This window comes from Castor canadensis, chromosome 14 (assembly GCF_047511655.1).
Source record: "Castor canadensis chromosome 14, mCasCan1.hap1v2, whole genome shotgun sequence".
NCBI classification, from domain to species: Eukaryota; Metazoa; Chordata; class Mammalia; order Rodentia; family Castoridae; genus Castor; species Castor canadensis.
In genome coordinates, this window is record NC_133399.1 from 41,269,140 (window position 1) to 41,297,089 (window position 27,950).

Genomic DNA, 27,950 nt, shown 5'->3' on the forward strand with positions numbered 1-27,950 from the left:
GGCGCGGGCGCCAGCCGGCTCTGTCCCTTGCAGGGCACGTTGGTGCGCACGCTGCAGGAGGTGAGGCCCACCGCCTTCCTGGGGGTGCCCCGAGTTTGGGAGAAGATGCACGAGTCCATCAAGGAGAGCGTGGCCAAGTCCTCGAGCTTGCGGAGGAAGGCGTTTGCGTGGGCCAAACTCGTGGGTCTGAAAGTCAACACTCAGCGGATGCTGGGGTAGGTGGCGGGGCCCTGGGGCTGGCGGGGCGGCCGGCGACGAGGCCCGGCCTTCTCCAGCTGGGTCCCCTCGGCCTCGCTGCCGGGCGGCCGTCACCCACAGGAAGCACGAGGTCCCCATGAACTACCGCATGGCCAAGGCGCTGGTGTTCAGCAAAGTCAAGCACTCGCTGGGCCTGGACCGCTGTCACTCGTTCGTCAGCGGGGCGGCGCCGCTCACCCAGGAGACCTCCGAGTTCTTCCTCAGCGTGGACATCCCCATCGGCGAGTTCTACGGCATGAGCGAGACCTCGGGGCCCCACACCTTCTCCTGCAAGGACGACTACAAGGTCCTCAGGTAGCGGACCCAGCCTCCTGGCCACAGCGAAGGGAGGGGCTTCCCCGAGTGTCACCCGGCAGCTCCGCCTCGCCTTCACTCGTGTCCCCTTCCTCTGTGTCCATGGTCCTCCATCTCAGACGTGGGCCCTGCCTGGCCTTCTCCTGAGCTCAGCTGACCCCAGGCTGCAGGGGTGAGCCCAGTGACTCCCAACCATAAGCAAACCAAAGAAGCCCAAAGATTTCAAAGGTGACTCACTTCTTAAATTTGGATGATGATGATGACACAGATGTCGGAGCCTCTCTATAAATACAGGACGGGTCCTGCCAGATGCTGGCCTCAGGACAGGTGTCCATTCTTGTAGAAACTCCTTGGGCCCACAGGAGTCACCTTCCCAGGTGTTTCTCCAGGACAGGTGTCTTTCTTTAAGATATCCCTGCCCCCAGATACCTTAAAGCAACTGAAGCCAATAAGAAAAGGGGACCAGGAACTAGAGAAAAGGTTAGATCAAAAAGAATTAACCTAGAAGGTAACACCCACGCGCAGGAAATCAATGTGAGTCAATGCCCTGTATAGCTATCCTTATCTCAACCAGCAAAAACCCTTGTTCCTTCCTATTATTGCTTATACTCTCTCTACAACAAAATTAGAAATAAGGGCAAAATAGTTTCTGCTGGGTATTGAGGGGGGGGAGAGGGAGGGGGCGGAGTGGGTGGTAAGGGAGGGGGTGGGGGCAGGGGGGAGAAATGACCCAAGCCTTGTATGCACATATGAATAATAAAAAAATTAAAATTAAAAAAAAAAGATATCCCTGCTCCAGTCTTGGAGTGCACTAAGTATTTGGCAAGCGGGTAAGGTCAGGGGGAGACAGCTGTTTCTCCTTTTCTTCTTTTTACTAGATGTTTCAACTTGTGAGTTTTAAAGCAAAAAAGCAGTATGGATATGCTTTTTATTTTTTACTCTTTTGGGCAATACTGGGGTTTGAACTCAGGGCTTTGTGCTTGCAAAGCAGGTTCTCTATTGCTTGAACCACACTCCAGTACCCTCTGTGTGCTTTTTTTTTTTTTTCTTCTTGGTATTGGGGCTTGAACTCAGTACTACCAGCTTATTTTTGTGATGGGCATTTTCCAGATAGGGTTCCACAAACTATTTCCCCGGGCTGGCTTCGGACCTCAATCCTCCTGATCTCTGCCTCCTGAGTAGCTAGGATTATAGGCATGAGCCACTGGTGCCCAGCCTCTGCGTGCTTTTAATGAAGCTATTGGTTAGTATGGCGCTTCCTTGTGAAATCCTGCCTGTTTTCCCACACCTCGTTTTCCCTACCTATCCTGCCTTAACTTCACAGTCTCCTGCCTGGGTCTCTCCCTGGCCCGTCCCTGCTGCCATATTGCTAGTCTGCCTTTTCTCTAATTTGTGGACTCTCAGGAAGGAAAGAAAAAAGCCAGGTGCTGGTGTTTCACACCTGTGGGCCTAGTTACTTGGGAGGCTGAGATTGAGGTTTGAGGCCAACCCAGGCAAATAGTTTGCAAGACCCCATCTCCAAAACAATCAATCAGAGAAAAATGGACTGGAGTGTGGCTCAGCTGGTGGAACACTTGCTTTGTAAGTGTGAAGTCCTAAGTTCAAACTCCAGTCCCACAAAAAAATAAATTTAAAAAAAGCCAAAATCTTTTTAATCTTCTAATCTGGCAAAATTCTCTCATGCCTTTGATCTTATCTTTCAGGGATCCTTAGCACCCCATTTTCCCCTCTCCATTCCATAATCCCATCTGAGTCTCTTTGTGCATAACCAATGGCCCATAGGGTTCAAAACCAAAGATTTATCCATCCCCAAGGCAGGTGACATTGTCCCACTCCTGGAAGAAAGGTGCAAAGGCCAGCCTTCAGATACTGTTTTCAGTGAGTTATTCAGGCACATCAGCAGGTATTAAAATGATAGAGTGTGGGGGGGAGCTAATGCAGGAGGCCCTGGGTTCTGTCCTGAACATGGTAAAAACAAACAAATAAACAAAAAAGATAAAGTGCAAAAAGCTCGCTTCCTCACACCCCAAGTCTGCCTGCACAAGTGTTCCAGGTAGGGTTCACACATACAAAGTCCTAAGATTTTGACATACGAATGTGCGGGCGGGGGAGGTACACAATTCAACCCATAACAGTCATATCAGCTTCTCTCCAGGTGACTAGGCACTGACATGTGCCATGTGCTCTTATCCCAAACAGAACTATGTTCCATGCAAAAACAAACACAAAACTCTCTTACTTCTTTCTCTCCTGAGTTCAGAACCAAATCAATTTGGATGACATGGTGTCCCTCACAGTGTAGAGTCACAAACTCCCTACGTTCTTGACACATCCACACTCAGGAGTCAAATGGATCTGGTTAGTAAGGGATTCTTATATTGTAGAGGATGTTCCATTTCAGTACAGAGATCATTTTTAACAACCTCATAGTATTCCACTGAATGGATGTACCATAATTTATTCAAGTGGTCTCTTTATTAGTGGACATTTGGAGATTAATTTTTCCCATCAGATATCCCTCAAAACAATGCTAAAGTGAATGTTTTACATATAATAGTGCATTTGAATAAACCAATGGGTGAAAAATGGTATCTCACCTTTCATTTCTTTCCTTTTATTCCAAGTGAGGCCGAAGAAACTTCATATATTCTAAGACCATTTGTGCTTCCTTTTTTCTGATCTGTCCACATTATCTGCCCATTTTCTAATCTGGATTATAGGGCTGGGGCCCAAGGGGTAGAGTGTCTGTCTGTCTTGCAAGTGTAGGGCCCTACTTTAAATCCCAGTACTGCAAAAAGTTGGTTTTTTTGTTCCTGTATATTGGTTTCTTGACACCATTTATATATTAGGAAAATCAGCCCATCTTTTACATGAGTCACAAATATTTTATTCCCTCATTTTTCTTTGCTGTTTTAATTTTAGGTTAAGGGGTTTTTTGCTTTGCAAAATTTGTGACCTTTACTTAGTTGAGTTCATCAATCTTTTGTTTTATGGCTTCTGGATTTTTCTACATTCCTAGAAAGCCTTTGGTGAGAAAGCCATAAGGAAATTTCTGTAATTTGACTGTCTCAGGCCTGCCTTTTTCCTTTTGCTGAGGGAATTCCAACATGGAATTCTAAAACCATTGGCCTTTCTAACTCCCAGAGAAAGAGCTCGGTGATGCAAGAAAAGACTTCCTTTTTCGCATTGTAAAACTGTCAAAGGAGTCTTGTAAGAACTGGGATTTCAAGGTGAGCTTGGTGGTTCGTACCTGTAATCCCAGCTAGTTGAGAGGTGGAGACAAAAGAATTGCTGGGCAGTTAGTCCCCAGTTACGCCAAAAAAAAAAAAGAAAAGAAAAGATTTGAGATTTCACCTAATGCCTTTCTTTCTTCAAGTCTGCTGTTGGGAAACTGCATGGTGTCTGGTGTCAGTACTGTGGTCTACACAGCTGCTTTCTGAAGGGGAGGAGCTTGTTGCATCCTTACACACCGGCTGGCTTTCCCAAATCGGGTCGCATTGGCAACCTGAATTACTGCATTAGACCTCCTTATGCCCAGGGGGCCTGGAGAGGGAGCTGGTCCAGCCCGGCTGGCCTGAGTGGGTGACTTGTCTCCCTAAGTCTCAGTTTCCCTCCTGCTCCCTGCAGCTGCGGCAAGATCCTGAGTGGGTGTAAGAACATGCTGTACCAGCAGAACAAGGACGGCATCGGGGAGGTGTGTGTGTGGGGCAGGCACGTCTTCATGGGCTACCTGGAGCGGGAGGAGGCCACGGTGGAGGTCATCGACGAGGAAGGCTGGCTGCACTCCGGGGACCTGGGCCGCATGGACAGCCAGGGTTTCCTGTACATCACTGGCCGCATCAAAGGTACCAGGAACCCGGGACTGGACTCTGCCTTTAAGCACGGGGCTCCCTAGCTACCCATCTTCCATGAGGGATTGTGCTGGGGTTCCCAGGCTGCACAACCCAAGCCTTAGCTTCATGCACAGCAAGAGGTCACCCCTGTCCCTCAGCACACCATGGGCTGCCTGGGAGAGAGCCCAGACCTCCATTTCTTCCCCTGTACTTTGAGGATTATAGTCATTTAGGGACGTTTGTAGAGCTTACCAAATTTAGGAATGCCACCAGAGGTGCTGGATGATGGAAGAAGAAGCAAGAGACAGTGGACAGGGCATGGTCACAAAGGGCTGGCAGGATTTCAGCCAGACGCACTGCAGCAGCTGCTGATGGCACGGGACCAACTGAGGGCCAGGTGGTGAATCATTAAGATGCTGTGCAAGGGGCTGGGCACGGTGGCTCACGCCTGTCATCCCAGCTAATCGGGAGGTGGAGATGGGGAGGATCAGTCTCAGACCAGCCCAGGCAAAAACATGAGACCCTATCTGAAAGATAATGAAAATAAAAGGGCTGGTGGAGTTGCTCAAGTGGCAGAGCTCCTGCCTAGCAAGTGTGAGGTCCTGAGTTCAAACCCTAGTACCACCAAAAGAAGAGCCACTGGCCAAGTGCAATACACAGGGCAGGATGCTTGCTGGGAAGTTGAAATGGATGGGGAGGTGGGCTCCAACTTCCCATGGGTCTCAAGGTGAGTGTTGTCATGACATCTGCCCTTCTTTATTTTTTTATTTTTTGCAGGGCTTACACCACTGCAACAGTCCTTTTATTGATTTTTTTTTTCGAGATAGGGTTTCATGAACTATTTGCCTGGATGGCTTTGAACCACCATCCTCCTCATATCTCCCTCCTGAGTAGCTGGGATTACAGGTGTGAGCCACTGGTGCCCAGCAGTTTTTTTGTTTTGTTTGTTTTTTTGGTGGTACTGGGGTTTGAACTCTGGGCTTCACGATTGCTAGGCAGGTGCTGTACTGCTTGAGCTACTCCAATAGCCCTTTTTTGTGAAAGGGTCTTTTCGAGATAAGGTCTTGCAAACTATTTGCCTGGGCTGGCTTTAAACCGTGATTCTCCTGATTGCTGCCTCCAGAGTAGCTGGAATTACAGGCGTGAGCCACCAGTGCCCGGCTCCTAGCCAGTTTTTCTTCCAGAAATCCTCATCACTGCCGGCGGTGAGAATGTGCCCCCCATTCCCATTGAGACCCTTGTTAAGGAGAAGATACCCATCGTCAGTAATGCCCTCCTGGTCGGGGACAGGGCCAAGTTCCTCAGCATGCTCCTCACTTTGAAGGTAAGGCAGGGTGTCCGCTCTGCAGTTGGCCTTGAGCCCCAGGGCCGGGAGAGTCCACAGCAGGCCCAATACCTGCTTTTTGGTCTCCAGGGCCTGGGTGAGGTTGGGGGGTGGAGACTGGCCACAGAGTACGTGCGGTGACCGGGGTGTCCCGGGGCAGTGCGAGACAGATCAGATGAGTGGAGAGCCCCTGGACAAGCTGAGCCCAGAGGCCATCAACTTCTGCCTGAGTGTGGGCAGCCAGGCATCCACCGTGACGGAAATCGTGAAGCAGCGAGACCCGCTTGTTTACACAGCCATCCAGCGTGGCATAGACGCTGTGAACCAGGAAGCCACCTCCAATGCACAGAGGATCCACAAGTGGATCATCTTGGAGAAGGACTTCTCCATCCAAGGCGGAGAGCTCGGTGAGCGGCTGCAGAGCCCGTGACCTTCACCTTCAGAGGCTGGGCCCTCTTCTGGGAGTGCTGAACCCTCCCCTTCCATCTCCCTGTGAACCCTTCCAGCACCTTCCCTCCCTTGGTTGCCTTTATGCTATGGAAATAAAACCCACTCCCCTTCCAACAGCTGGGCCCGTCCCCACAGCCTGAAGTCAGAGGACATTTCAGTCTCCTCTTACCCATGGCGGAGGTTGGCAGAAGAGCCGGGTAGCCTGGACCAGCCCCTGGATGCTGTCGCCAGGCAACGCACATGGAATTTTCTTCCACCCCCACAACTCAGCCGATCCTCTCTTTTCTCAACAGGTCCAACAACAAAAGTTAGGAGACATTTCATAATCCAGAAATACACAACCCAAATTGAGAGTCTGTACTCCTGATGGCCCGGTGGAGCCTCTCGTGGCTATCCTGACGGTGCGACTCAGCACGGGGCTCTGCTGGGCTGGGTGCTGAATGAGTGTGAGAGCAGACAGGTGTGTCTGGCAAGCTGGTCTGTGGGTGGGACTGCAGAGGCCACATGCCCACATATGTGCGATCACAGTGGGTTCTGGGTAGCACCTGGCCCACACCATGCCCCTCTGCCAGGGTCCTGCGAGGGCATGCGTAGCTTGTCCCTGGTGGTGGCGTTTTGCACCTTTTCTCCTTCAGTTAACATCCTAGCTTTCTACCCAGGGCCCAAGTTTTTTGTTTTTTGTTAAATCAGGTGTCACTGAGGGGTTTGGGGAAACTGAACGACGGCACAATGGAGGCAGAGTAGAGGTTTTCAGTAGTCCCCAGGACCACCTGTGGCCCTTTCATGGGCAATGCTACTCTCTCCAGATGCCTCCAGCCAGACAGTTCTATCCCTCTGAGGACCTCGAGGGAGGGACCCATTCCAGACTTCTCTTCCTTTCCTGCATCCCCATCTGTGCATTTAACCTATGCCTCTTTATAAGGGCCACCCTAATGACCTCATCTTGACCTATGTAACACCCCCATCTCCACATCAGGTCACATTCTGGCTAATGAGGGTTAGGACGAATTTCCTTGCGGGGGAGGTACCCAATTCAGCCTGTGCCACCTCCATAGCCATTGTTCTTCGTTCAGTTGTAACTCTCCCACACTTTCATCCGGGGTAGCGAGCAGGTGGCCCAGGGGTTCCTCACATCACACTCATCACTCCCCACTCCTTAGATTGCCAATTTCACTTGGCAGCTGAGTGACAAGTCACTGTGTGTGTGGAGGGGGTGTGGACCCTCTACGCCACCTGCGTTATCCAACATGACAACTACTGGCCATGCATGGCTGTCCAAATCCATGTGTGATATAAGTATAAAACACACTGGATTTCAAAGGTTCAGTATGAAAAGAATAGAAACTCTCTCAGTAATTTAAATTTTTTCGGTTTGGCCAAGGCTGGCCTCGAACTTATGATACTCCTGCCTCAACCTCCCAAGTACTGGTACTACAGGCACCACCACATTGTTTTAAAATCTTTGTCACGTTTGATATTTTGGACCTACTGGGTTATGTAAAATGTTATTAAAATTCCTTTTATCAGTTCCTTTTTCATTGGTGGTACTGGGGTTTGAACTCAGGGCCTCAAGCTTGCTAAGTGGTCATTCCACCAGCCGTTTCTTTTAGAAATGCTACTACAAAGTTTTAAGTGCATTGTTGGCTTGCATGTCTCTTGGTTGGTGTCACATTCCTTCTGGAGGGATTGGGGGTGAGGGCCAAGTGGTAAGCGGATCCGCCCACTCGAGCGTTTTCACCCCATGGTAACTGTGGGATCTTGGTGAGGAAGCATGTGTTCTACCAGGATCCCATGTGATACCTTGTTTCTCTCTCTAGCCTCCAAAAGAAGATCCCATCACAACAGGTGACTTGCTGCTCTGAGCGGGGTCTTCCTCTTGTCTGTGAGAACCCTTATTCCCCACTGGTCACTTTCTTGAATAGCACTCTGGTCAATCCCATTCTGCCTTTCAAAGCAATGAGATTGTCCTAATCCTTCTGTGGTCCTTTGAGGCATGATCCTGGGGTATGACCTTGGGGGCTCCAATCATGGGTTTTTTTTTCTCCCCAGAGCACATGAGACATTAGAAAGGGCCTTCACAAGTTTGAAGAAATGGACCCCAAAACTCCCTTACCTGCCTGGAAACAACTTGGAAGACCCTGAAATAAATTCTGATAAGGCACTTCAGCATCTCATGTCTTCATTTCTGATCAGATGCCAGCACTTTCCTACGTGTAGTGTGATGGGGACAGGCTAAGGCTCTGAAGTCAGTCATAGGTCCAACTTCTGGCCTGCTGTGTGTAGCTCAAACTTCTGAGACTCAGGGGTTTTTAATCTGAAAACACAGGCCTCTATCTCATAGGGTGGCCATGAAAGTCCATTGAGATAATATACAGGGATCCCTGTCACGGCTCCCAGAAAGCTCTAGGGGCTGGTGGCTATCATCACCCTCAGTCACTGCTAACAGCTGTTGACTCTTGATGACTCCTGCTCATCCTCAGGACTGAGTTTTGCTGTTGTAATAAAGTCCAAAATGCCATCAGGTTAGAGAAGACAGATGTTTATTCTTTACTCATCCAAGGGTCCATTGGGAGCAGACCAAAGCCAACATGGTGAGTCAATTTTCCATCACTGTGACACAACACCTGAGATAACCAAGTTAAAACGTGGAAAGAAGCTGGGCACTGGTGGCTCCCACGTGTAATCCCAGCTACTCAGGAGGCAGAGATCAGGAGGATTGTGGTTCAACACCAGCCCAGGCAAACAGTTTGTGAGACCAACCCTATCTCAAAAAAACCCAACACAAAAAGGGCTGGTGGAGTGGCTCAAGGTAAAGTCCCTGAGTTCAAATTCTAATATTACAAAAAAAAAAAAAAAGTGGGAAGGTTTACTTGGCTCATGGTTTCAGTCTGTGGTTGGTTGGTCCTCTTGCTTTGAGGCCTGTGGCGAGGCAGTACACCACAGAGGAAGATGCCCACCTCAAGGAGGCCGTAAAGCAGAAAGGAAGAGGCTGGGGTTCCTCAGTCTCCTTCAAGTGCACATCCCCAACGACCTGGGTACCTCCTACTAGGCCCCACCACCTCCCAACAGCACCAAGCTAGGGGCTAAGCCTTCAACACATGGGCCCTTGGAGGACATTCCAGATCCAAGCCATAGCATGTGGCATCTCCAGTGCTGGTCTCTACCAATTCTTAAAATCAGTAGACTTTATGATTTGCAAATGAGAACTCAAAAAATTCTAGGCAAAACCATTGTTATGTGTCTCAGTCCGTTTTCCATCACTATAACAAAATACTCAAGGTTGGGTACTTCATCAGTAAAAAAGGTTTGTTTAGCTCAGTTCTGTAGGTTCAAGAGCATAGCACTGGCATCCGTCAGCTAGGCTCTGAAGGGGACCTCACTGTGGATGGCATCACAGTGGTGGAACAGCATGAAAAAGGGAGTGATTGCAGGGCCAAGCAGGAAGACAGTGATGGGTATCTGGTCTTGCTGTTTTTATAATCACTTTCACAAGAACTACCTCAGGGTCTTGTGAGAACCACCTTACTGATGGCCCACCACAGAAATGTGACCTCCTCCCAATAAGCCCTACCTCTTAAAGTGCCCACCACCTCCCACATTGCCAGGCTGGGGATCAAGCTTCCAACACAGGAGCTCTTGGGAGCCAAAGTACATGGGAACCATAACAGGGTCAGAAGGAAGCTCTAGGTCCCTGGTGGAAAGGCCACGTCTTCCTACGCCTGCTTGGTAGGACAGGGCTGGTGTCCCTCCTCCACCAGGCTGTTTTGTCCCAAGTCTGGCCTTTTCCCTCTGCTACATTGAACTATGACCTGCATGCTGTCTCTTCTGTCTGGCTACTCCCACGGAGTCTAAGTCCATCTGCATGTGACAACTGAGTTACTTTTCACAGCTGAGTAGTCTTCTGTTGTTGAGATGTGACAACCATGTCCACATGTGCTGCTTCTTTGGAGAAATGTCTCCTCAAATTCTCTGCCTCCCCCATCTCCACCCAGTCCTGGGATGAACCCAGGGCCTCACATTAGCAAATGATCTATCACTGAACTACATCCTCCCAGTCCCTGGTGTTTTTTTTTTTTTTTTTTTTTTTTGGTACTACTGGGGTTTGGACTCAGGACCTTATGCTTGCTAGGCAGGCTCCCTACCACACCTGCAGCCCTTTTTTCGCACTGGTCTTTTTTGAGAGGGTCTCGCTTTATGCCCAGGCTGGCCTGGACCACGACCCGCCTATGTATGCTTCCCTGCATAGGTAAAAGTGATAAGCACATATCACCATGCCAAGCCATTGGGTAAGTTGGGGGATCTCACAGACTTTTTGCCCAGGCTAGCCTTGAACTGTGATCCTCCCAATCTCCACCTCCCAAGCAGCTAGGATTATAGCTGTGGACTTCCATGCCCACTTCTTGCTTTTTTTTTTTTCTTTTTTGAGACAGTTTCCTTATGTACTCTGGCTAGCCCTGAACTCACTGGGTGCTAGGATTATAGCAAGTGTCATCATCCCAGCTTCTGACCATTTTTACTCATCTTTTTATTGTTTAATTATAAGCTGTTATATATTGTGGTTACAATCCCTCGTGTTGGTTTAGTTAAAAAGTTTTATAATATGCTGCTTTAATTTTGGCAGGACAGGCATTTTTAAAAACGATGAAAAAAAATTTTTTTTGCATGTTACCATTTATGTAAAGTTTGAAACTACCTGACAATGCATTTTTAGGGCTCGGTATAGCCTAACCATGGATAGCATCCCTAGCACTGCAAAAAAGAATGCATTTTTATTAATCTAAAGAGTCACATTTTTACAATATTGAGCTCTCCCATTTGTTAATATGGTATCTTTTTCAACTTATTCATGTCTTTTCATTTCTTAAAATTCCTATCTTTGCTTTAGCAAACTTTTAGCATTTTATCATCTTGTACAATTTTTGATCATTTTAATTCTAATTTATGGTTTATTTTTATTATGCATGTGATTTTCCTTCCTTTCAATGTTCTGTAGGTGACTAACGTTGGAACATGAGAAAGCTGCTGATTCCGTATGTTAGTATTATATCTAGGGCTGGGGCCAGTAGCCCAAGTGGTAGACTGCCTGTCCAGCAACCATGAAGCCCTGAGTTCGAAACCCAGTACAGAGAGAGATACTTCACTGCTGATCCATTTCTCAAAATGTATAGGGTTTTTACAAAGAGAAGCATATCTTTTGTGTATTTTTTTTACTTCCTTTTCAATACTGATTCAAGGAAATACAAATGGCCAATTACACTGCCAAGAAAAAAAACCCGCAACCTCAGCAGCGGAGTGCACATATTGTCTACCACGACTCTCACCCTTGCCTCACTATTCTCTTGGGAAATGACAAGCAGGAACTGACTTCAGCCAAGCCCTCTGAATTATTTTTTTAGTTGTGGTAAAATTTACACAACAAAATTCACCATTTTAGTCAGTTTTTAGTTTAGAGTTCTGTGATACTAAACACACTCACATGGCTGTGCTGCTTTCCCCACCATCAGCCCAAAGAACTTTCCATTTCCCCACACGGAAGCTCTGCCCTCATCAACACTCTCGCTGGGTGCCAGTGGCTCAAGCCTGTCATCCCAACCTAGTCGGGAGGTTGAGATTGGGAGGATTGCAGTTCCAGGGTAGCCTGGAATAAAAGGAGAGTTTTCGAGACTCCATCTCAACAGAAAAAAGCTGGCATGGTCGTGCACACTGTCATCCCAACCACAGTGGTCCAGGCCTATCTGAGCAAAAAGTGAGACCCTATCTGCAAAAGAACCAGAACAAAAAGGGCTGGAGGCACAGTTCAAGCAGTACAGCACCTGCCTAGCAACCATGAAGCCCTGATTTCAAACCTCAGTACTTTAAAAAAACAAACAAACCAACCTAACTGCCCTCTCCCTTCCCCAGCCCCTGGCACCCACCATCCTACTTCCTGTCTTCCCGTCTCTGCGGCTCTGACAACACTAGGGGCTGCCTATGAGTGACGTCCTGCAGTGTGTGTCCTTCTGTATCTGCTCATTTCACCTAGCATTGTGTCCTCCAGGCTCACCATGTTGTAGCAGGTGTCAGTGTTCTTGTTTTCTCAGGTCAAATGTCCTGTCATACACACTCCAGCTTTTATTCATCAGTTAGTGGACACCTAGATTGCTTGTGAACCACAATGCTGTGAATGTTGCTGGGTGACTGTCTTCAAGCCCTGTTTCAGTGCTTTTGCGCACAGAAGCAGAACTGCAGGATCATTTGCCCCTCTTTTTCATTTTCCTAAAGAACCAGAAAGGCTTTTAAATGAGTTCTCAGTTTATCAGTCTCAGCAACAGCCACCAAATATTTGGAAAATGTAGCTGTACACACATTTGGGAGACACTCTTTCTATGTACAGACCCTGTGAAACAAGTTCACGGTCTCAAAGTCCTGTCTCACTGGACCTGTGGGAACCAGGGCTCTGCTGTTGGCCTCTGGGCTGCCACACTTCATGCCCCTCCACACCTGTATCTCCCCTCTTCAAGTGAGCCACTCCTTCCTGGGGACCAGCACCTTGGAGACCCCTGGCTTGCAGGCGTAGGGAAGGAGATCCTGGCTGGCCCCTACAAACGGGCAACAGAAACGCCTGGATGGTGGAATCCAGTGATGTCACAAGAGCTGGTCACAGACAGGAATGTTCTGGGGCAGTATGGGCTAGAGGTTGCTTGTCACGGGGGGGTCACAAAGTTGACAGGAAGTACACCACCCTGCCAAACAAGAGGGGTGAAAGTGTGTTGTGGGTGGAAGGAAAGGCCTGAAGGCCAAACATACTCCAGCTCCTCCCAGGAAAGAACCAGGCAGCCCGGTGGGCACAGAAGGTACTAGAAAACATTTTCTCACTAACATCCATTTTGTTCCACCTTCTCCCTCCACATCAGCCCTCCACCAGCTTGCTCTCTCTTTAAAAGGCTCCAGCCATTGTTGAAACACCCTTCCTGGCCACCCTGTGCCTGGCGGGGCACCCTGTGTCTCCTGCTGGACACTTCCACGCTCTCTGTAAGCCTGTTTGTATGAACATCCCTCTGCCTGTTCCCTGCAGGCATTATGCACGACCCCACTAAACTGAACATCCCCAGAGGCTCTATACAGGGAGGAGTAAGAAGTCTGGACCCCATGGCCTGGAATAGGGTCCAGAAAGCATCAAAGGCCGGCACTCACTACACGGAGCGCAGAACCAAAGGTGAGGGCTCCCTGGGCCCTGGTGAGGGTGCTGGGGTTTGGATCCTTGGGGATGGCCAAGAGTGGCTCAGTCACTGGAATCCTTGAGGGATTGGGGCAGACTGCCTGGGGGTTGGGGTGGGAGAGAGGAGGGGCTCTGTCCTGCCTGGATCCCCACTGGGTCCTAGAGGCTGCCCCTGGCAGGCAGTGGCCCAGCACCTGAGCTGACCGCTCGCTGGGGCTGTCTTCTTGGATTCTTCTCTCTGGGTTGGGGTGTCTGCCCACATGTTCCGGAGTCCTTTTCTGCGTCTGCTGTTCATCCGTCTTTCCCCCCTGGCCAGTCACTTTATACCCGCACGCCTCGCCTCCCCTCTCCTCCCCTCCTCTCCTGTCGCCATTAGTGCCCCAGCACCGCCTTGCGCCCTCTCACCCGAGTTTGGACCCCTAGAGTCTCCATATGCCTGCCCTGCGCCTGGGGTGTCGGCCCCTCCTCTGTGTCCGCCCCTGGGGTCCCCCGCTGACCCCCCGGCCGCCCGTCCTCTGTCTCCGTCCCCGCTGACCCCGCAGGCCGCGGCTACTGGACGACGAAGCGCGACGGCGAGGTGCAGCTGCGTTTAGAACAGGACTCGCTTGAAAACGAGGCGCCCCTCACCATCCACGACGTGATCTTGAGTACAGCCACCAGGTTCGGCAACTACTTGGCGCTCTGCTCCAAGTACAAGGATGCTTGGTACGTGCTCAACTACATCGAGTACTACGAGGAATGCCGGTGCGCTGCCAAAGCCTTCCTCAAGGTAATACCTGAGGCAGTCCACGCCCCGCCTCCCGGGCCTCACTGCGCCTGCGCGGCCCCGCCCCTCCCGCGCGCTAACTCCCCTTTCTGCGCATGCACATCTGGCGCTTTCCCCATCTTGCGCATGTGCATTAACTCCTTCGCCCTTCCGTGCACAAGGTTCTTGGCGCGCTCCACGAATTCATGCGCTTGCGCGCCGTCCCTCCTGCGCCTGCGCGGCATTATTTTCCCTGCCCCACGCGGCGGCTGCACCTCGCTTGAACGCTTGCTCTCCCTGAGAGCTAGAGATTTAGAGTTGGAGCTGTGGGTTTTAGGTTCGAATCTCAGCTTCGACGGGGGTGCCCATGTATTCCTACACGAATTACTTTGCTGCTCCGTACCTCAGTTCCCTCATATGTAAGGCAGAGATTTTGTATATAAAATATGTGTAATATAGTTCCATAAACTATATATAAAAAGTTTTATTTACTTCACACATATTAAATGGTTTGCATATTATACATAATTTGTTTTAATATTTATACATGTTTATATTTTTATAGGTAATGGTTTCTGTATAATATATAGTACATCATAATATATTTTTATGTTGTATGTACACAAATTATATATAAGTCCATTTATCTACAACACTGAATAATATAAAAATATTTAAAATTTGTCTAGTATGTATTTTATATTTAAAATGCAGTCTGTTGCTTTATAAAGAAATAGAAAATACAGTAACACCTAGCTCACAGGTTTGCAACAAGGCTGCACACTGAGTGTTAGCCACCACTCTTAGGGAGGTCGTCATTACCTGGCGGCTGTCTCTTCTCCAGTGGCATTTCCTTACCGAGGTCTTTCCTGACTGTCCTGGTTCCTGTCCTCTCTCTGTCAAAGTACCTGTAAAACTGGTTATTTGGGCTGGATGCCAGTGGCTCACACCTGTAATCCTACCTACTCAGGAGGCAGAGATCAGGAGGATCACAGTTTGATGCCAGCCCTGGGCAAATAGTTCACAAGACCCTATCTCAAAAAAAACATCACAAAAAAAGGGCTGGTGGAGGGGCTTAAGGTGTAGACCCTGAGTTCATACCCCAGTACCACAAAAAAAAAAAAAAAGTTTAGTTGGTTACTTCCACGAGGGCAAGAAGAGGGGACTACCTTGTTCTGGCACAGCTCCGCCCTCTGTTGCTTGTTGAATGAATGAAGGAATGTTCATTTTCCAGGTTAGGAAAGGGGTTAAGAAGCCAAGCAGAATGTGTAGTAGGTGGGCAGTGACCTAGAGAAAACCAAAGCAAATTGGGCAGAAAGAGTCAGGGATAGAGGGTGAAATTTTAAAATATGGTAGTCGAGGGTCCCAGTGAGAGATGGGAACTTCAGCAAGGAGTAGAAGAGTGGAGGAGAGCTGTGGGGAGATCAGGAAGAAGATACCCTAGGCCAAGGGCACAGCCTTTGCAAAGGTCCTGGGGCAGAATAGAGCCTGGTGTGTTGGAGAAGCAGCCAGGGGCCCGTGTGGCTGGAGCAGAGTGAGTGCAGAGGACAGAGGGAGGAAGGGAGGGGACCCAGCAGGTCATGCAGGGACCATGGGCTTTGCCACCAAGGGAGGTAGAGGGCCATGGTTAGAGGAGGGAGGGATCTGACTCAGTGCTTACAGACGCCTTCTGGCTGCTGTGGGGAGGGCGTGCTAATTGGAAATAGTTGAGATGGGAGTGGGGGGAAGATAGTTTGGACCAAGCAGGGGGGAGGGTAAGAGTGTGTAGGTGCTAAGGCGAAGCCACTAGAACTTCTGGATGCATTGGGGGCCTCAGAGCCTTACAGGTGCCCAGTGAGAGTGAGCAATGCCCAGGTCTGCTCTGTGCAGCTTACAGAGGATGGAGCTGCGGTGGAGGGTGATGGTGGAAGGCTGAAGGGGAGGAAGAGGAAGCCAGCTTGGGGGCGGAGGGGTGGTGTCAGCAATTCCACTGGGGCGTGCTGGGTCCGAGTCACCTGTCGTCAAGGCGGGGAGGGGTGTAGTCAAGAGTCCGGAGTGGAAGGGAGCAGCCCTGTCTGGACCAGTGAGTGAGTGGAACACAGATGTGTGCCATCCTGAGTAGTCAAGATTAACTTGACCTGCCCAGATGTTCCCATCAACTTTCTATTTAATAAAAGTGAAAAAAAAAACCCAGAACCCCACCAAGTGCCAATCATAAGGGTATGCTTGTGAAATGATCACGTCTATGCTACACAGAGCCATAGAGAGTTAGAAATATTTCAGGAGTAGGAAAAACGGATAGGTGGCGGGCTTCTGGAACTAAGGCAAGTCATGATAAGAAACGCACGCGATCGGCCTGGTTTCGTAAGACACTTATGACTGAAAACGTCAAGGGTGCAAGTTGCTTCTATTTTCTGGAGATTCTCACTGTTGTGCAGCCATCTTTTGGGGCCAGAACGTTCTTTGCAATGCACTCTGGGGCATGGAGCCACATCTCTGGTCTCCGTGCACTTTCTGCTGGTGTCAGTCACTATCTTGGTGTCTCCAAGTGTCTCCAGATGTCCCCTGAGGAGTGGGATCATGCATGACCTGAGACTTCCTACCTGGATGAGTATGTGTTAGCTTGCCATGGGACGACGGGTTATTTTATGAGAGAGGAAAATGACAGAAGGAGGGAGTCCGAGACTCCCAGGTGGGTTGAGGGTGGTGTGACTGAGTTGTCTGTGTCTCACTATGGCATCTGTCCCCCAGCTGGGCCTGGAGCGCTTCCACGGTGTGGGCATCATGGGCTCCAACTCCGCAGAGTGGGTCATCTCCAGCATTGGTGCCATGATGGCAGGGTAAGGGGTACCTAGTCTCCCCAACAAGTGTGTTGTGGCAGAAAGCCACCAGCCTCTTGAGATGGTTGGGGTCCCCTGGCAGAGTCCCCAGGTCGGGGATTCGACTCTGGCTCTAATTTATTCTACGCTCAGTAGAATTTGTCAACAACCCAGTCCTGAGCACACTTGGCTCACCCTTCCAGAATTCTCTCCCCAGTGAAACCCAACTGTCATGTCCCTTTCTCCAGGAAGCCTTCCCCATTCCTCAAGACCATCCCCCCCCCCAGCATTGAACCTGCCCTACAACCATCCAGAGTATTGGGAAGACCTAGGGCTGTCCCTCAGTCCCACCTTCAAACAGGGCACGCTGTGGGTGCTACCTGTCAGGGGCAGTTTCCCACAGCACCTGCTGCAGGCCTTCAACTCCTGGGTTCTTCTAGGGGCATCTCTGTGGGCATGGCACCCAGCCATTCCGCCAAAGCCTGCCAGGCCGTTGCAGAGAAGGCGGAGATAGACATCTTTGTGGTGGACAGTGATAAACAGCTGCAGAAGGTCATCCAGGTCAGTCCTGCCGGGCAGTAACAGCGGGGAACCTGTCTGGTGGGGACCCAGCATGGGCAAAGACCTGGAGTTCACCTCGTAAGAGAGTGAAGTCCAGCGAGCCATGCAGCTGCCATCCTGGGATGGTGGAGGAGCTGGGCACCATGGATTTGCCATCTCTGGTCACAGCTAGTCTCCAAGGCTGGAGGGTGCACCCTGGGCTGGGGACCCTCCTTTTGCTGGCTGCCACCTCTGATGCTCTATCCTGAGGGAGCCGAGCACACCTGGTGATTTCTCCAAGGCTGCCATGCAACTTGCCCCATGGTGGGTGAGGGGATGTCCTCAGCAGAAAGCCCACTGGGCCAGGGGAGTCCGGCGAGCTTTTTTTATGACCAATAAAAACATGAGCTGAGGGCTGGCAGAGTGGCATATGCCTGTAATCCCAACTACTCAGGAGGCAGAGATCAGGAGGATCGAGAGTAGAAGCCAGTCCTGGCAAATAGTTCTTGAGACCCTATCTTGTAAAAACCCTTCACAAAAAAAGGACTGATGGAGTGGCTCAAGTTGTGGGTTCTGAGTTCAATTTCCAGTACTGCTAAAAAAAAAAAAAACAGTTGACATAACCTGTGACTTACTGTCTTAGCCCTTTTAACAGGACAGTTTGGTGGCATTTGGTCCATTCACAATGTCATGGATCCCCTAACAACCCCCAATCTGCTCTCTGTCTGGATGGAATTTTCATCTCAATGAAATCACATAGCAGGTTCCATTTCAGGGAGACCCAGAATGTCCTTGGGTCTGAGTGATGCCTGCTCCCACTTCTGGGAATAAACCCGAGAGAACTGGGTCTTGAAGAGATGTTTCTACCCCCATGGTCACGAGGCCCAGCAGTCAAGAGGTGAAGGGGCAAACTCCATGTGGTGCATCGCACAGCGGAATATCATTCAGCCACGAACAGGAGCGAGGCTCTGCTCTGAGCCGCTACAGTGAAGACCCCGGGCTCTGTGGGAGAACCAAACACAAAACTCAGCCTGTGTACTCCTACTTAGCTGACATATCTAGAATATATAAGTCCATTTCTTAAAAGGTGGATACGTGGTCAGCCGGGGCCAGGTGGAGAGGAATATCTGCTAGTGGGGATAGGATTTCCTTTTGTGGTGAGAGCATGCTCTGGAATTACATTACATACAAAAATTACATACGAACTAAATGCCACCGAGTTGTCTGCTTTAAACTGGTTAAAAATGGGAGCCGAGCACCAATGGCTCACGTCTATAATCCTAGCTAGTTAGGAGGCTGAGATCGGGAGGATCGAGGTTCGAGGCCAGTCTGGGCAAATAGTTCATGAGACCCCCATCTCCAACATAACCAGAGCAAAATGGACTGCAGGTGTGATTCAAGTAGTGCCTGCTTTATAAGTGTGAAGCCCTGAGTTCAAACCCCAGTATCACCACCAAAAAAAAAAAATGGGGCTGGGGGCTGCAGCTTTGTGGTACTGCACTTGCCTGGCATGTGAAGCCTTCAGTTCCATCCCTAGCACCCTCAAAAAGAAAAGCAAGTGGCTTAAAAATGGTACAATTATGTATCTTTTGGCACATTAAGAAGAACACTGGGGGACTGAGGAGTGGCTCAAGCTTTGATATTTTAGGTCCTGAGTTCAACCTCAGTACCACAAAAAAAACAAACCATTGGGGCAGGGCATGGGGGTCCATGCCTATAATCCCAGCACTCTGGAGGTGGAGGCAGGAGAATTGCAAGTTCAAGACCAGTCTGGGCTACATAGCAAGACCCTGTCTCAAAATAAAATAAGGAAGATGGGGAACCTCTCTAGCCAGCTCTGGAGGAAGTGTGGGTACAGAGAGCAGGGGCTGGGGTCCTTGGGGTCTGCTCTCCTCCATGCTGAACCCGGCCACATCCTGCAGATGCAACACCACCTGAAGCACCTCAAGGCGATCGTGCAGTACAAGGAGCTGCTCCAAACATCGCAGCAGCAAAACCTGTACTCGGTACGGGGCAGCCAGGGACAGGGTGGATGGCCATAGCCCACCAGGGACCCAGGGATGAGCCCTGTACTGGGGGATGCCCAGCTTGGAGCTGAGGCTGCTGGGCGGCGGGGGACACAGGCCTTGCAAAGGCCACCTGTGACCAAAGCCCATGACTGGCCTCGCCGCAGTGGAAGGGGTTCCTGGACCTGGCAATTGGTGTCTCGGACGAGAAGCTGGACCAGGTCATCGACGCCCAGAAGCCCAACCAGTGCTGCACTTTGGTGTACAGCCTGGGGGTCACAGGCCCCCCCAGGGTCATGATGCTCAGTCACGACAACGTGAGTGCCCACCCGGAGGGGGCTGGGCCCCACTCTGTCCCCAGCTGGCCATGTGGCTGCTCCCAGGGGACTGAGACCCACATGGCCACCAAATGACTGGACAGTTGTCTTCCAGATCACCTGGACCGCAGCGGCCGTAGTCCAGAGCCTCCCTTACAAGTGTCCACCAGAGGGGCAGGAGGTCCTGGTGAGCTATCTACCACTCAGCCACATCGGGGCCCAGATCTTCGAAATGTGGGTGGCCATCTTGGTGGCTGGGACGCTCTACTTCGGCCCACCAGAAACTGGCAAAATGACCGAGCTGCCACGGCCCCCGGGCACGGTGAGTGCTGCTGAGGGGCTGCGTGGGGGCGGGGGGCTCCGTCCAGAACCAGAATTCTTGTCCTGGGCCCCATGTGAGTGCTCAGTGCTGCTGAGCTGCACACTTAGAAATGGTTAAGATGACCAGCCAGGCATGGTGGTCTTGTCTGTAATCCCAGCACTCAGGAAGTGGAGGCAGGATTGCAAGTTCAAGACCAGCCTGAGCTACAAAGTGAGACTCTATTTCAAAAAGACACACACACACACCAAAAACAGGTTAACATGTGAATTTTACTTTACTACAATAATAAATCTGTAAGTACCACACCTTGGTGAGCCAGGGTTCACTGCTCATGGAGAACTGCAGGAAACAGAAGCAGTTGGCTTGGCTGTGACCAGTGGGTATCTTTGCCTCCATCATGGTGACCCCAGCCAGGGGCCAGCAGGCTTTCTGTGAAGGAGCCACATCTGAACAGCCGGAAGGAAGGCATCCTGTTCGCCCAGGGAGAGCTCGAATGTCCACAAATTTCTCACCGAAAAAATAAAAGGCAACGGGCTGGTTTTTTTCGTTTGTTTTGAGGTACTGGGGTTTGAACTCAGGGCCTTCACCTTGAGTCACTCCACCAGCTCTTTTTGGTGAAGGGTTTTTCGAGATAGGGTCTCTCCAACTATTTGCCCCAGCCAGCCTTGAACTGCGATCCTCCTGATCTCTGCGTCCTGAATAGCTGGGATTACAGGTGTGAGTCACTGATGCCCAGACATGGCAAATCTTTTTATTCTAAAAATTAGTTATCTGTTTGAACACTTTTTTACCTGGTCCATCTTGTTCCCAAGGATGGGCAGGCAGTAATTCTATATGTGTGCACAGTGTGGAGTGGTGGAGGCCAGCAGTGAGAGCTAGCATCTCTGCATGCAGGGAGCGGGCCAAGGTGGCGCTGGCCAGGCCCAGGGACTGCTGGTCCACATGGTGCTGCTGGGTCACGGCCTTGCTTGGTCCCCATCTCGCTCTATATCCTTCCTTCTTGATAGTTTGGCTGGGTCATTATGTCATTATGGAATCTTTCCTGGTGATGGAAGATTTGAAGCCAGTGACGGAACCAGACTCAATCCCATCTCCATTTCTTCCATCTCTCTTTTTTTTTTTTTTGGCAGTACTGCAGTTTGAACTCAGGGCCTCGCACTTAATAGACAAGTGCTCAACCACTTGAGCTACATCCCAGTCCTTTTGCTTCAGTGTTTCTGATAAGGTCTCCTGCTTTTTGCTTGGGCTGGCCTCAGACCAAGATTCTCCTACCTCTACCTCCTGAGTAGCTGGGGTTATAGGCATGCACCACCATGCCTGTCCCCTTAGTCTCTATTGTTCTGACTCCTTTCTTCCTCCTTCTGTCTCTCTCAACCTTTACCTCTCTTTCCTTTCTCTTCTCCCCCCACCAACACACACCCAGAGCTTGGGGACAGTTTGGGCATGAGCCCCTGAGACACTCCAGGGGGTACTGTAACAGATGCTCTCTGCAGCCACCACAGTTCTGGGGAGGGGGGCAGTCACTACTTGGTGACCTTGCCCTGGTCCTGGCCTCTGTCCTCATGGTCAGGTCAAAGTTTCCCAATACAGGGCCCCTGGGGTGAATGTGGGAGCTGGTTATGGGCAGTCTGTCCAGCCTGGGACCCCAATCCCCGGGTCCCCAAGGGTGCCAGCACCCCATCCCTTCTCACGCAGGGCTTCCTGATCGAGCTGATGCGGGAGGTGCAGCCCACCACATTCTATGGTATCCCGTGGATGTGGTACTGGATGCTGGATATGGTTAAGACCAGCCAGCTGGAGTCTACTCGGCTCCGGAGGAGGATCGATGACTGGGCCATGAAGATGGGCCTGGACACCAACCAGAAACGCATGTTCGGGTGAGGCTGGGTGCCCATGGTGCGGGGTGCGGGCTAGGTGGGGGCTCTGCGGCCACCAGGCCATACTTGGCTCCCCGCATCTGCTTTTCAAGGCGCGCCCATCCTCCACTCTTCTTTGGCCTGGCCAAGAAGCTGGTCTTCAACCGGACCAGAAAATCCCTGGGCCTGAATAACTGCCAGCAGTTCTTCAACCTGGGCCTGGGGCTGCCCAAGGCCACCCTGGACTTCTTCCTCAGCCTCAACATCCCCATCTGCGAGCTCTACGGCCTGTCCGAGTGCACGGGCGTCCACACTGTGTCCAGCAACCGGTCCTTCCGTCTGTTGAGGTGGGTCCCACAGAGAGATGGACAGACAGGGGTGCCAGAGCTGGGGCCAGGCCTGTGCTCTCCTGCAAGGGAGTCAGTGAGCCCCTATTGTTTTGGAGTTCCTGGCATCTCTGGTGAGACTCTCTCGTATTCATCTGCCTGTGTGTAAAAGTTACCCCAAGCTTAGCAGCTCGGAGGACAGGGGACATTGATTTTGTCACAGCGTGGGAATGTAAGCACTGCTTGCTAGGAGAGTGGCCCGGGCCTCATTCAAAGGCTTGGCTAGGACTGGAGGGACAAACCACTTCCAGAGCTGGCTCTCTAGAGTGACTGTGGGTAGGAGGCTTGGTTCTTTACCATGTGGACCTCACCATAGAGCTGCTCAAGTGTCCCCCATTATGGCGGCCAGCCACCCGCAGGACATCGAGGTGGAGCCCTTTTGTCATGAGGGTTTTATCTCTAGGGTTGCCAGGTTCAGCAAATAATACAGACACAAGGTTAAGTTTAAAGTTCAAATAAGCAGTGAATAATTGTTTTTGTGTAAGTATACCCCACAAAGTATTTGGGATATACTTATACTAAAAAAAAAATCTGTGTGACATTCAAATTTAAGTGGCTGTTTTTTATTTGGTCTAACAACCCTATTGTGACATAACCTCAGAAGCGGCACTTAGCCATTCCTGTGACATCTAGAGATGTCACCCTAATCACCTCCCAAACCCATCTCCAAATACCATCCCTTAGGGCAAGGGCTTCAACATCTGAACCCTTTTGGAGGGGACACAGTTCAGTCCACAGTGCTGGTTGGCCGGGGCCAGTTTCAAGGCCCCAGCTGAGTCTGCAGACAATCTGGGCAGAAACCAGGGCCAGGATGGGGACGGATGTCCTGGTATGGAGCTGAGTTGGACAGGTGCAGGGCCAGCCCAGCCCTCTGTTGACCTGGATGACCAGCCAACCTCGTTCCCACCTAGGTCCTGTTGCCTCTTCCCTTCCTGCTCACCCATAGCATAGGTGTCTTGAGTTTAGCTGTGTCTTGCTTTGTCCCTGGGGCTGGTGTGTGTCTTAGAGGCCAGGGGCTGGGTGTGTGTGAAGCACCCATGTGCCCATCGGACTTGGCTCTTAGCCAGGAAGTTGTCAGTGCCCTGTGGGAGCCAAGAGCAAGCCAGAGGACATTGAGGTGGCAGGGGAGTGTCTGACTGTGTCTGACATCCCCCCTGTCCCCAGCTGTGGGAAGGAGCTCCCTAACACCCACACGAAGGTGGAGGAAGAAAATGAGGACAGTATTGGGAACATCTATATTTGGGGCCGGAACATCTTCATGGGCTACCTCAGTGATCACGAGGACACCCGGAAGATGATTGACAACCAAGGCTGGATGCACACGGGGGACCTAGGTTTCTTGGATACCGACAACTTCCTCTACATCATGGGCAGCCTCAAGGGTGAGTAAGAGAGCCGGGCCCTGCAGGGTTGCTGTGGACGGTGGTGTAGGTTGCACACTGCACAAGGTGCAGGAGAGCCGGAGTCCAGCTTGGAGGGAGGGGAGTCCTTTGGTTTGTTTTTTCTTTTGGCTTTAGTTTTTTTTCAGATAGGATCTTGTGAGTTTTTTCCCCAAGGCTGGTCTGGACTGTGATCCTCATACCTATAGTCTACCACATAGCTGGGATCACAGGCAAGTACCACCACGCCTGGCTTGTTAATTAAGATGGGATCTCACTAACTTTTTGCCTGGGCCAGCTTCAAACTGTAATCCTCCCAATCCCCACCTTTTGCATAGCTTGGATTACAGGTGTCCCCACTATACTGGCCTAAGGGGTGTCTTTTGTGTGTTTGGTTGGGCTCCACCTCTGCAAGGTGGGGCTGTCTTGGGACAGTGTGCCTTGCTTTTTCCCTGCCGGGCCTCCATGAGTGCCAATGTGACATGGCTTTTCAGAGACAAATGCCTGTCCTTCCCATATGCAGATATGATCACCCTCAGCTCGGGTGAGGTTATCAACCCCACCCCGATTGAGGAGCGGGTGAAGATGCACATCCCCCTTGTGCACTACGCTGTGGTGGTGGGCCAGGACTCCCCGTACCTGTGCGCCCTCCTCACCATGAAGGTACCGACCTCGGCAGGTCTGTCTGGCAGTCCACGGGTTGGTAGTTGGGTGGGAGCAGCTGTCCTGTTGCAAGATGGGGAAACTGAGGCTCAGAGATGAGGGATGGCTTACTGGTTGCTCAGTGCAGAATTGCTCTCCGGCTCCCACCCCAGATGTTTTTTGTTTGTTTGTTTTTGTGGCACTGGGGTTTGAACTCAGGGCTTCACACTTGATAGGCAGGTGCTCTACCACTTGAGCCACTCCGCCAGTCCTGTTTTGTTTTATGTTTTGGTTGTTTTTGAGGTAGGGTCTCATGAACTATTTGCCAGGGCTGGCCTCAAACAGTGATTCTTCTGATCTCTGCCTCCTGAGTAGTGAGGATTACAGGTGTGAAGCCACCATGCATGGCTCCACCCCAGTTGAAGGAATATGGAATTTAGCCTTGACCAGTGTTCCTCAAAGGGGAGAGAGAGCCACTGGTTCCCACGGTGCCAAATCTAAGACATCTGCCATCCCCTGGTTGTGGGGACCCCGGAGATGTGGCCTGCTGGGCTGGCCTCTGGGAGCAAGGAGGTCTCTCCCCGGAACAGCATCCCAGAGATGGCCCTGGGAGGCTTCTGCTCTCTGGGGGATGATTCCTTCTGCCCCAGTGAGGTGTGAGGGTCCTGCTCTGTGCCTCTGAGCCAGTCCATCCCAGGCAGAACCTCCACCTTTTTATCTGCACAGTAGGAGCAGGGACCTAGCTGGCCTAGGGTGGCTTGCCCCAGCATAGTGGAGGCAGTGGTGGATGTGGAGGTGGCCCTGAAGTGGTCTGACCATGTCCCCAGTGCCAGGTGAACTGGGAGACTGGAGAGCCACGGGGTGTGCTGACCAGTGAGGCTGTCGCCTTCTGCCGGAGCATCAACAGCCAATCCACCTGGCTGACCGACGTTCTCAACAACCAAGACCCCATCATCAACGAGTTCATTGAGGAGGGCATGAAGGCCGTCAACGAGGAGGCCCCCTCAGAGGGCGCCAAGATTGTCAAGTGGTTCATTCTGGACACAGATTTCTCTGTGGGCAGCGGGGAGCTTGGTGAGTGGTGTGGGCGTCGGGGGTGCAGACACCAGTTGTAGGGTGGGACCTGGGGTCCCCCTAGCTCAGGATCTGTGGCATGTGGGTGACGGGCCATGGCCATGTGGCCTTTTGCCCCCTGCCTCTGAAGTAGGAGACGGAGTGCCCCCAGATTGTACCCAAGGCCCGAAGCCTGACTCTGGGGGTGCAGTGTCCCCACATCATGGTGTGGAAGGCGTTTTGGACCTCGTCCCCACACCCTGCTACTTAAGCCACCATGTCTCATACACGGTGAAGGCTGCTGTGAGATGGGAAGTTCTCGGGGTGCACAAGTTCTCTTCCACTAGTGGCCTGGGTCTCCTTCCTCCTCCTTCCACCCCAGTGAACCCAGGGGCTGAGGTCCTCCCGGGACGAATGCAGGGAGCCCCAGCCTGGAACTTGCTTCTGTCACAGGAGTCACCACAAATCTGAAGAGGGCAATAGTGACCAAAATGTACCAGGAAGAAATCCAGGCCTTCTACACTGAGAAGCAGCAGAGTCAGTAACAGTCAGGAAGTGCCCCACATCCAGTTCTTCACCCACGTGGCTGTGATACCCCATCTCTTCTGTTTGACTGTCTAGGGACCCATCCCGATTCCTAGAGGGAGGGGAGCTGCCCCCACGTGGGACCCCAGGTTCAAGGAGCACCCACTCTCTGGAATAGTGCTTTAAGTTGTAAGAATAAAATTTGGTTTACTAGAGGGGTGCCTCTCAGCTGTGGATGATTCTCTCTACCCCCGAGGGGCCACGGGGCCATGATGGGAGACATGTGGCTGTCACAACTAGGGAGCTCCTGGCATGGAGTGGGTGAGACCAGGGACACTGCTCAGTGCCCTGCAGGGCCCAGGAATGACCTGGCCTGGTGTCCACAGTGCTGAGGGGAGACCCTCACTCTGGCTTCATATCAAGACCTCTGGATGACCCCAAAACTGCCTGGGGTACAGCCATGGGTTTCTTTGATAAAGACAAGTTTTTTATTTTCTTTTGCGGGGCTGGGGGTGAACCCAGGGGCCTTGCACATGCTGGGCAAGGCTCCCCACTGAGCTGCAGCCCAGCTGTATACACTGGTGTAAGTGAGTAGTTGTGGGGTTGCAGAGAAGGCCCCCCTGCCGGGCTGTATGCAACCGCCCTGTGGTATGTATAGGAGTGGAGGGGTGGGGGGTCCTGGGTTCAAGGGGTCACAGAGGGGCTTGCAGGGTAGGCATGAAAGAGGTGAAGGGCTTTCCCTGCCCTCATATTCTAGCCTCACGTCGGTGATCCTACCTCCTAAAGGGGCAGGTGACAGAAAAGAGCTGTAAGGCTCACAGCCTAGTTTAGTAGGTGTCTCTAGGGAAGCCCACAGCAACAAAGGAGGCAACAGGATGCCAGGAGAAATTTAATTTGCTGTGGCCACCAACAGCCATAGCAAACGGTGAGTGGCCTAGATGCTAGCCCGCAGAATCAGAGAGCCTCATGCTTTTTTTTTTTTTTTTTTTGCCTCATGTCCATCTCTCAACAACAGGAAAAACAGAAGAGACAGGACAAAGATGAGAACCCTTGGGTTTTGGAAGGACTGGACTATGGATTTAAAATAAGAATGATTGGGACTGGTGGAATGACTCAAGTGGTAGAGCACCTGCCTAACAAGTGCAAGGCCCTGAGTTCAAATCCCAGTATCGACAAAAAAAATAAACATTTATAAAAACAAAATAAGAATGATTAATATGCCAAGAGTCTGAATAGAAAAATGTGGAAAATGGGCAAAAACAGGTGAGTTGTGCAAGCAAAGGAAACCTTAATCATCCAAATACTATCACATAAAGAATGCTTTTGACAGGCCTGCCAGGAGACTGGACATGGTCAAGGAAGTAAGAGAGCAAAAGGAGGTCACATTGCTGTCTGAATGCAGCCTGGCCTTCATTCCTCAGCTCAGCATTATTGGAGGAGGGGCTGAGGGAACCATCTTCATAGAAATGAATCAGCTATCTGCCCTTTAGCTTTTCTTTTTTTGTTGTTTTGTTTTTTTGTGTTATTGGGGTTTGAACTCAGGGCTTGAACACCTTGAGCCACTCCACCAGCCCTTTTTTTTTTTTTTTTTGTGATGGGTATTTTTGAGATGGGGTCCCGCGAACTGTTTGCCTGGGCTGACTTTGAACTGCAATCCTCCTCATCTCTGGCTCCTGAGTAGCTAGGATTAGAAGGGTGAACCACCAGTGCCTGGCTGCCCTTTTGCTTTTCCACCTTGGAGTTCAAGCCTCCAGAACGATCATTTACCCAATCTCAGGTATCCTGGTACAGCAACAAAAAACAGACTAACACAGTATCCCTGGGTGATGCAAATCCATGTTAGAGTTTGCAAAGTACTTTGTTAGAGTTTGCAAAGTACTAAACTTAGGGAATTTAAACTAATTTTCAAGTCACCTGTGCATCCTTCTGGAAGGTGCTGTTCTACAGGAGGTGCAGCCTCTGAGGCTGGGCCGAGCCCACTCTTTGTGTAAAGTTCTCCATGGCTGGACCACTGGTGAGCGAGC

General features: G+C 51.0%; 2 protein-coding genes and 1 long non-coding RNA gene across 3 annotated transcripts in view; 2 read left to right on the forward strand and 1 right to left on the reverse strand.

The window, feature by feature from the left end:
* Acsbg2 (acyl-CoA synthetase bubblegum family member 2) overlaps positions 1 to 8,313 on the forward strand; it is a 54,877-nt gene extending 46,564 nt beyond the window's left edge. The window contains exons 9-15 of the mRNA XM_074054421.1: positions 34 to 215; positions 319 to 552; positions 4,180 to 4,397; positions 5,570 to 5,709; positions 5,870 to 6,116; positions 6,453 to 6,560; positions 7,977 to 8,313. Coding sequence (XP_073910522.1) covers positions 34 to 215; positions 319 to 552; positions 4,180 to 4,397; positions 5,570 to 5,709; positions 5,870 to 6,116; positions 6,453 to 6,526 — 1,095 coding nt within the window. The 3' untranslated portion in view covers positions 6,527 to 6,560; positions 7,977 to 8,313. The remainder of the gene's footprint in view (positions 1 to 33; positions 216 to 318; positions 553 to 4,179; positions 4,398 to 5,569; positions 5,710 to 5,869; positions 6,117 to 6,452; positions 6,561 to 7,976) is intronic.
* Positions 8,314 to 8,682: 369 nt separating this feature from the next.
* On the reverse strand, positions 8,683 to 14,121 carry LOC141416830 (uncharacterized). Its single transcript, XR_012441402.1, has 2 exons — positions 13,985 to 14,121; positions 8,683 to 12,881 (listed from the first exon to the last, which is right to left on the reverse strand). It is a non-coding gene; the product is annotated as an uncharacterized lncRNA (long non-coding RNA).
* On the forward strand, positions 12,845 to 26,093 carry LOC109688225 (long-chain-fatty-acid--CoA ligase ACSBG2-like). The gene is made up of 13 exons (XM_074054431.1): positions 12,845 to 13,354; positions 13,900 to 14,126; positions 16,833 to 16,921; positions 17,341 to 17,461; positions 19,363 to 19,446; positions 19,614 to 19,763; positions 19,879 to 20,085; positions 21,781 to 21,962; positions 22,055 to 22,288; positions 23,492 to 23,709; positions 24,230 to 24,369; positions 25,176 to 25,422; positions 25,855 to 26,093. The coding sequence occupies exons 1-13, from the start codon at positions 13,219 to 13,221 to the stop codon at positions 25,944 to 25,946; spliced, it is 2,127 nt and encodes a 708-aa protein (XP_073910532.1). The 5' UTR covers positions 12,845 to 13,218; the 3' UTR covers positions 25,947 to 26,093.
* The last annotated feature ends 1,857 nt before the right edge of the window (positions 26,094 to 27,950 follow it).

Bases quoted from the DNA above. Each gene is read 5' to 3' on its own strand.
- LOC109688225 (XM_074054431.1), top strand. From the start codon at position 13,219: ATGCACGACCCCACTAAACTGAACATCCCCAGAGGCTCTATACAGGGA. The intron at 13,355-13,899 runs GTGAGGGCTCCC...CTGACCCCGCAG, and splicing joins CACGGAGCGCAGAACCAAAG to GCCGCGGCTACTGGACGACG. The intron at 14,127-16,832 runs GTAATACCTGAG...TCTGTCCCCCAG, and splicing joins CTGCCAAAGCCTTCCTCAAG to CTGGGCCTGGAGCGCTTCCA.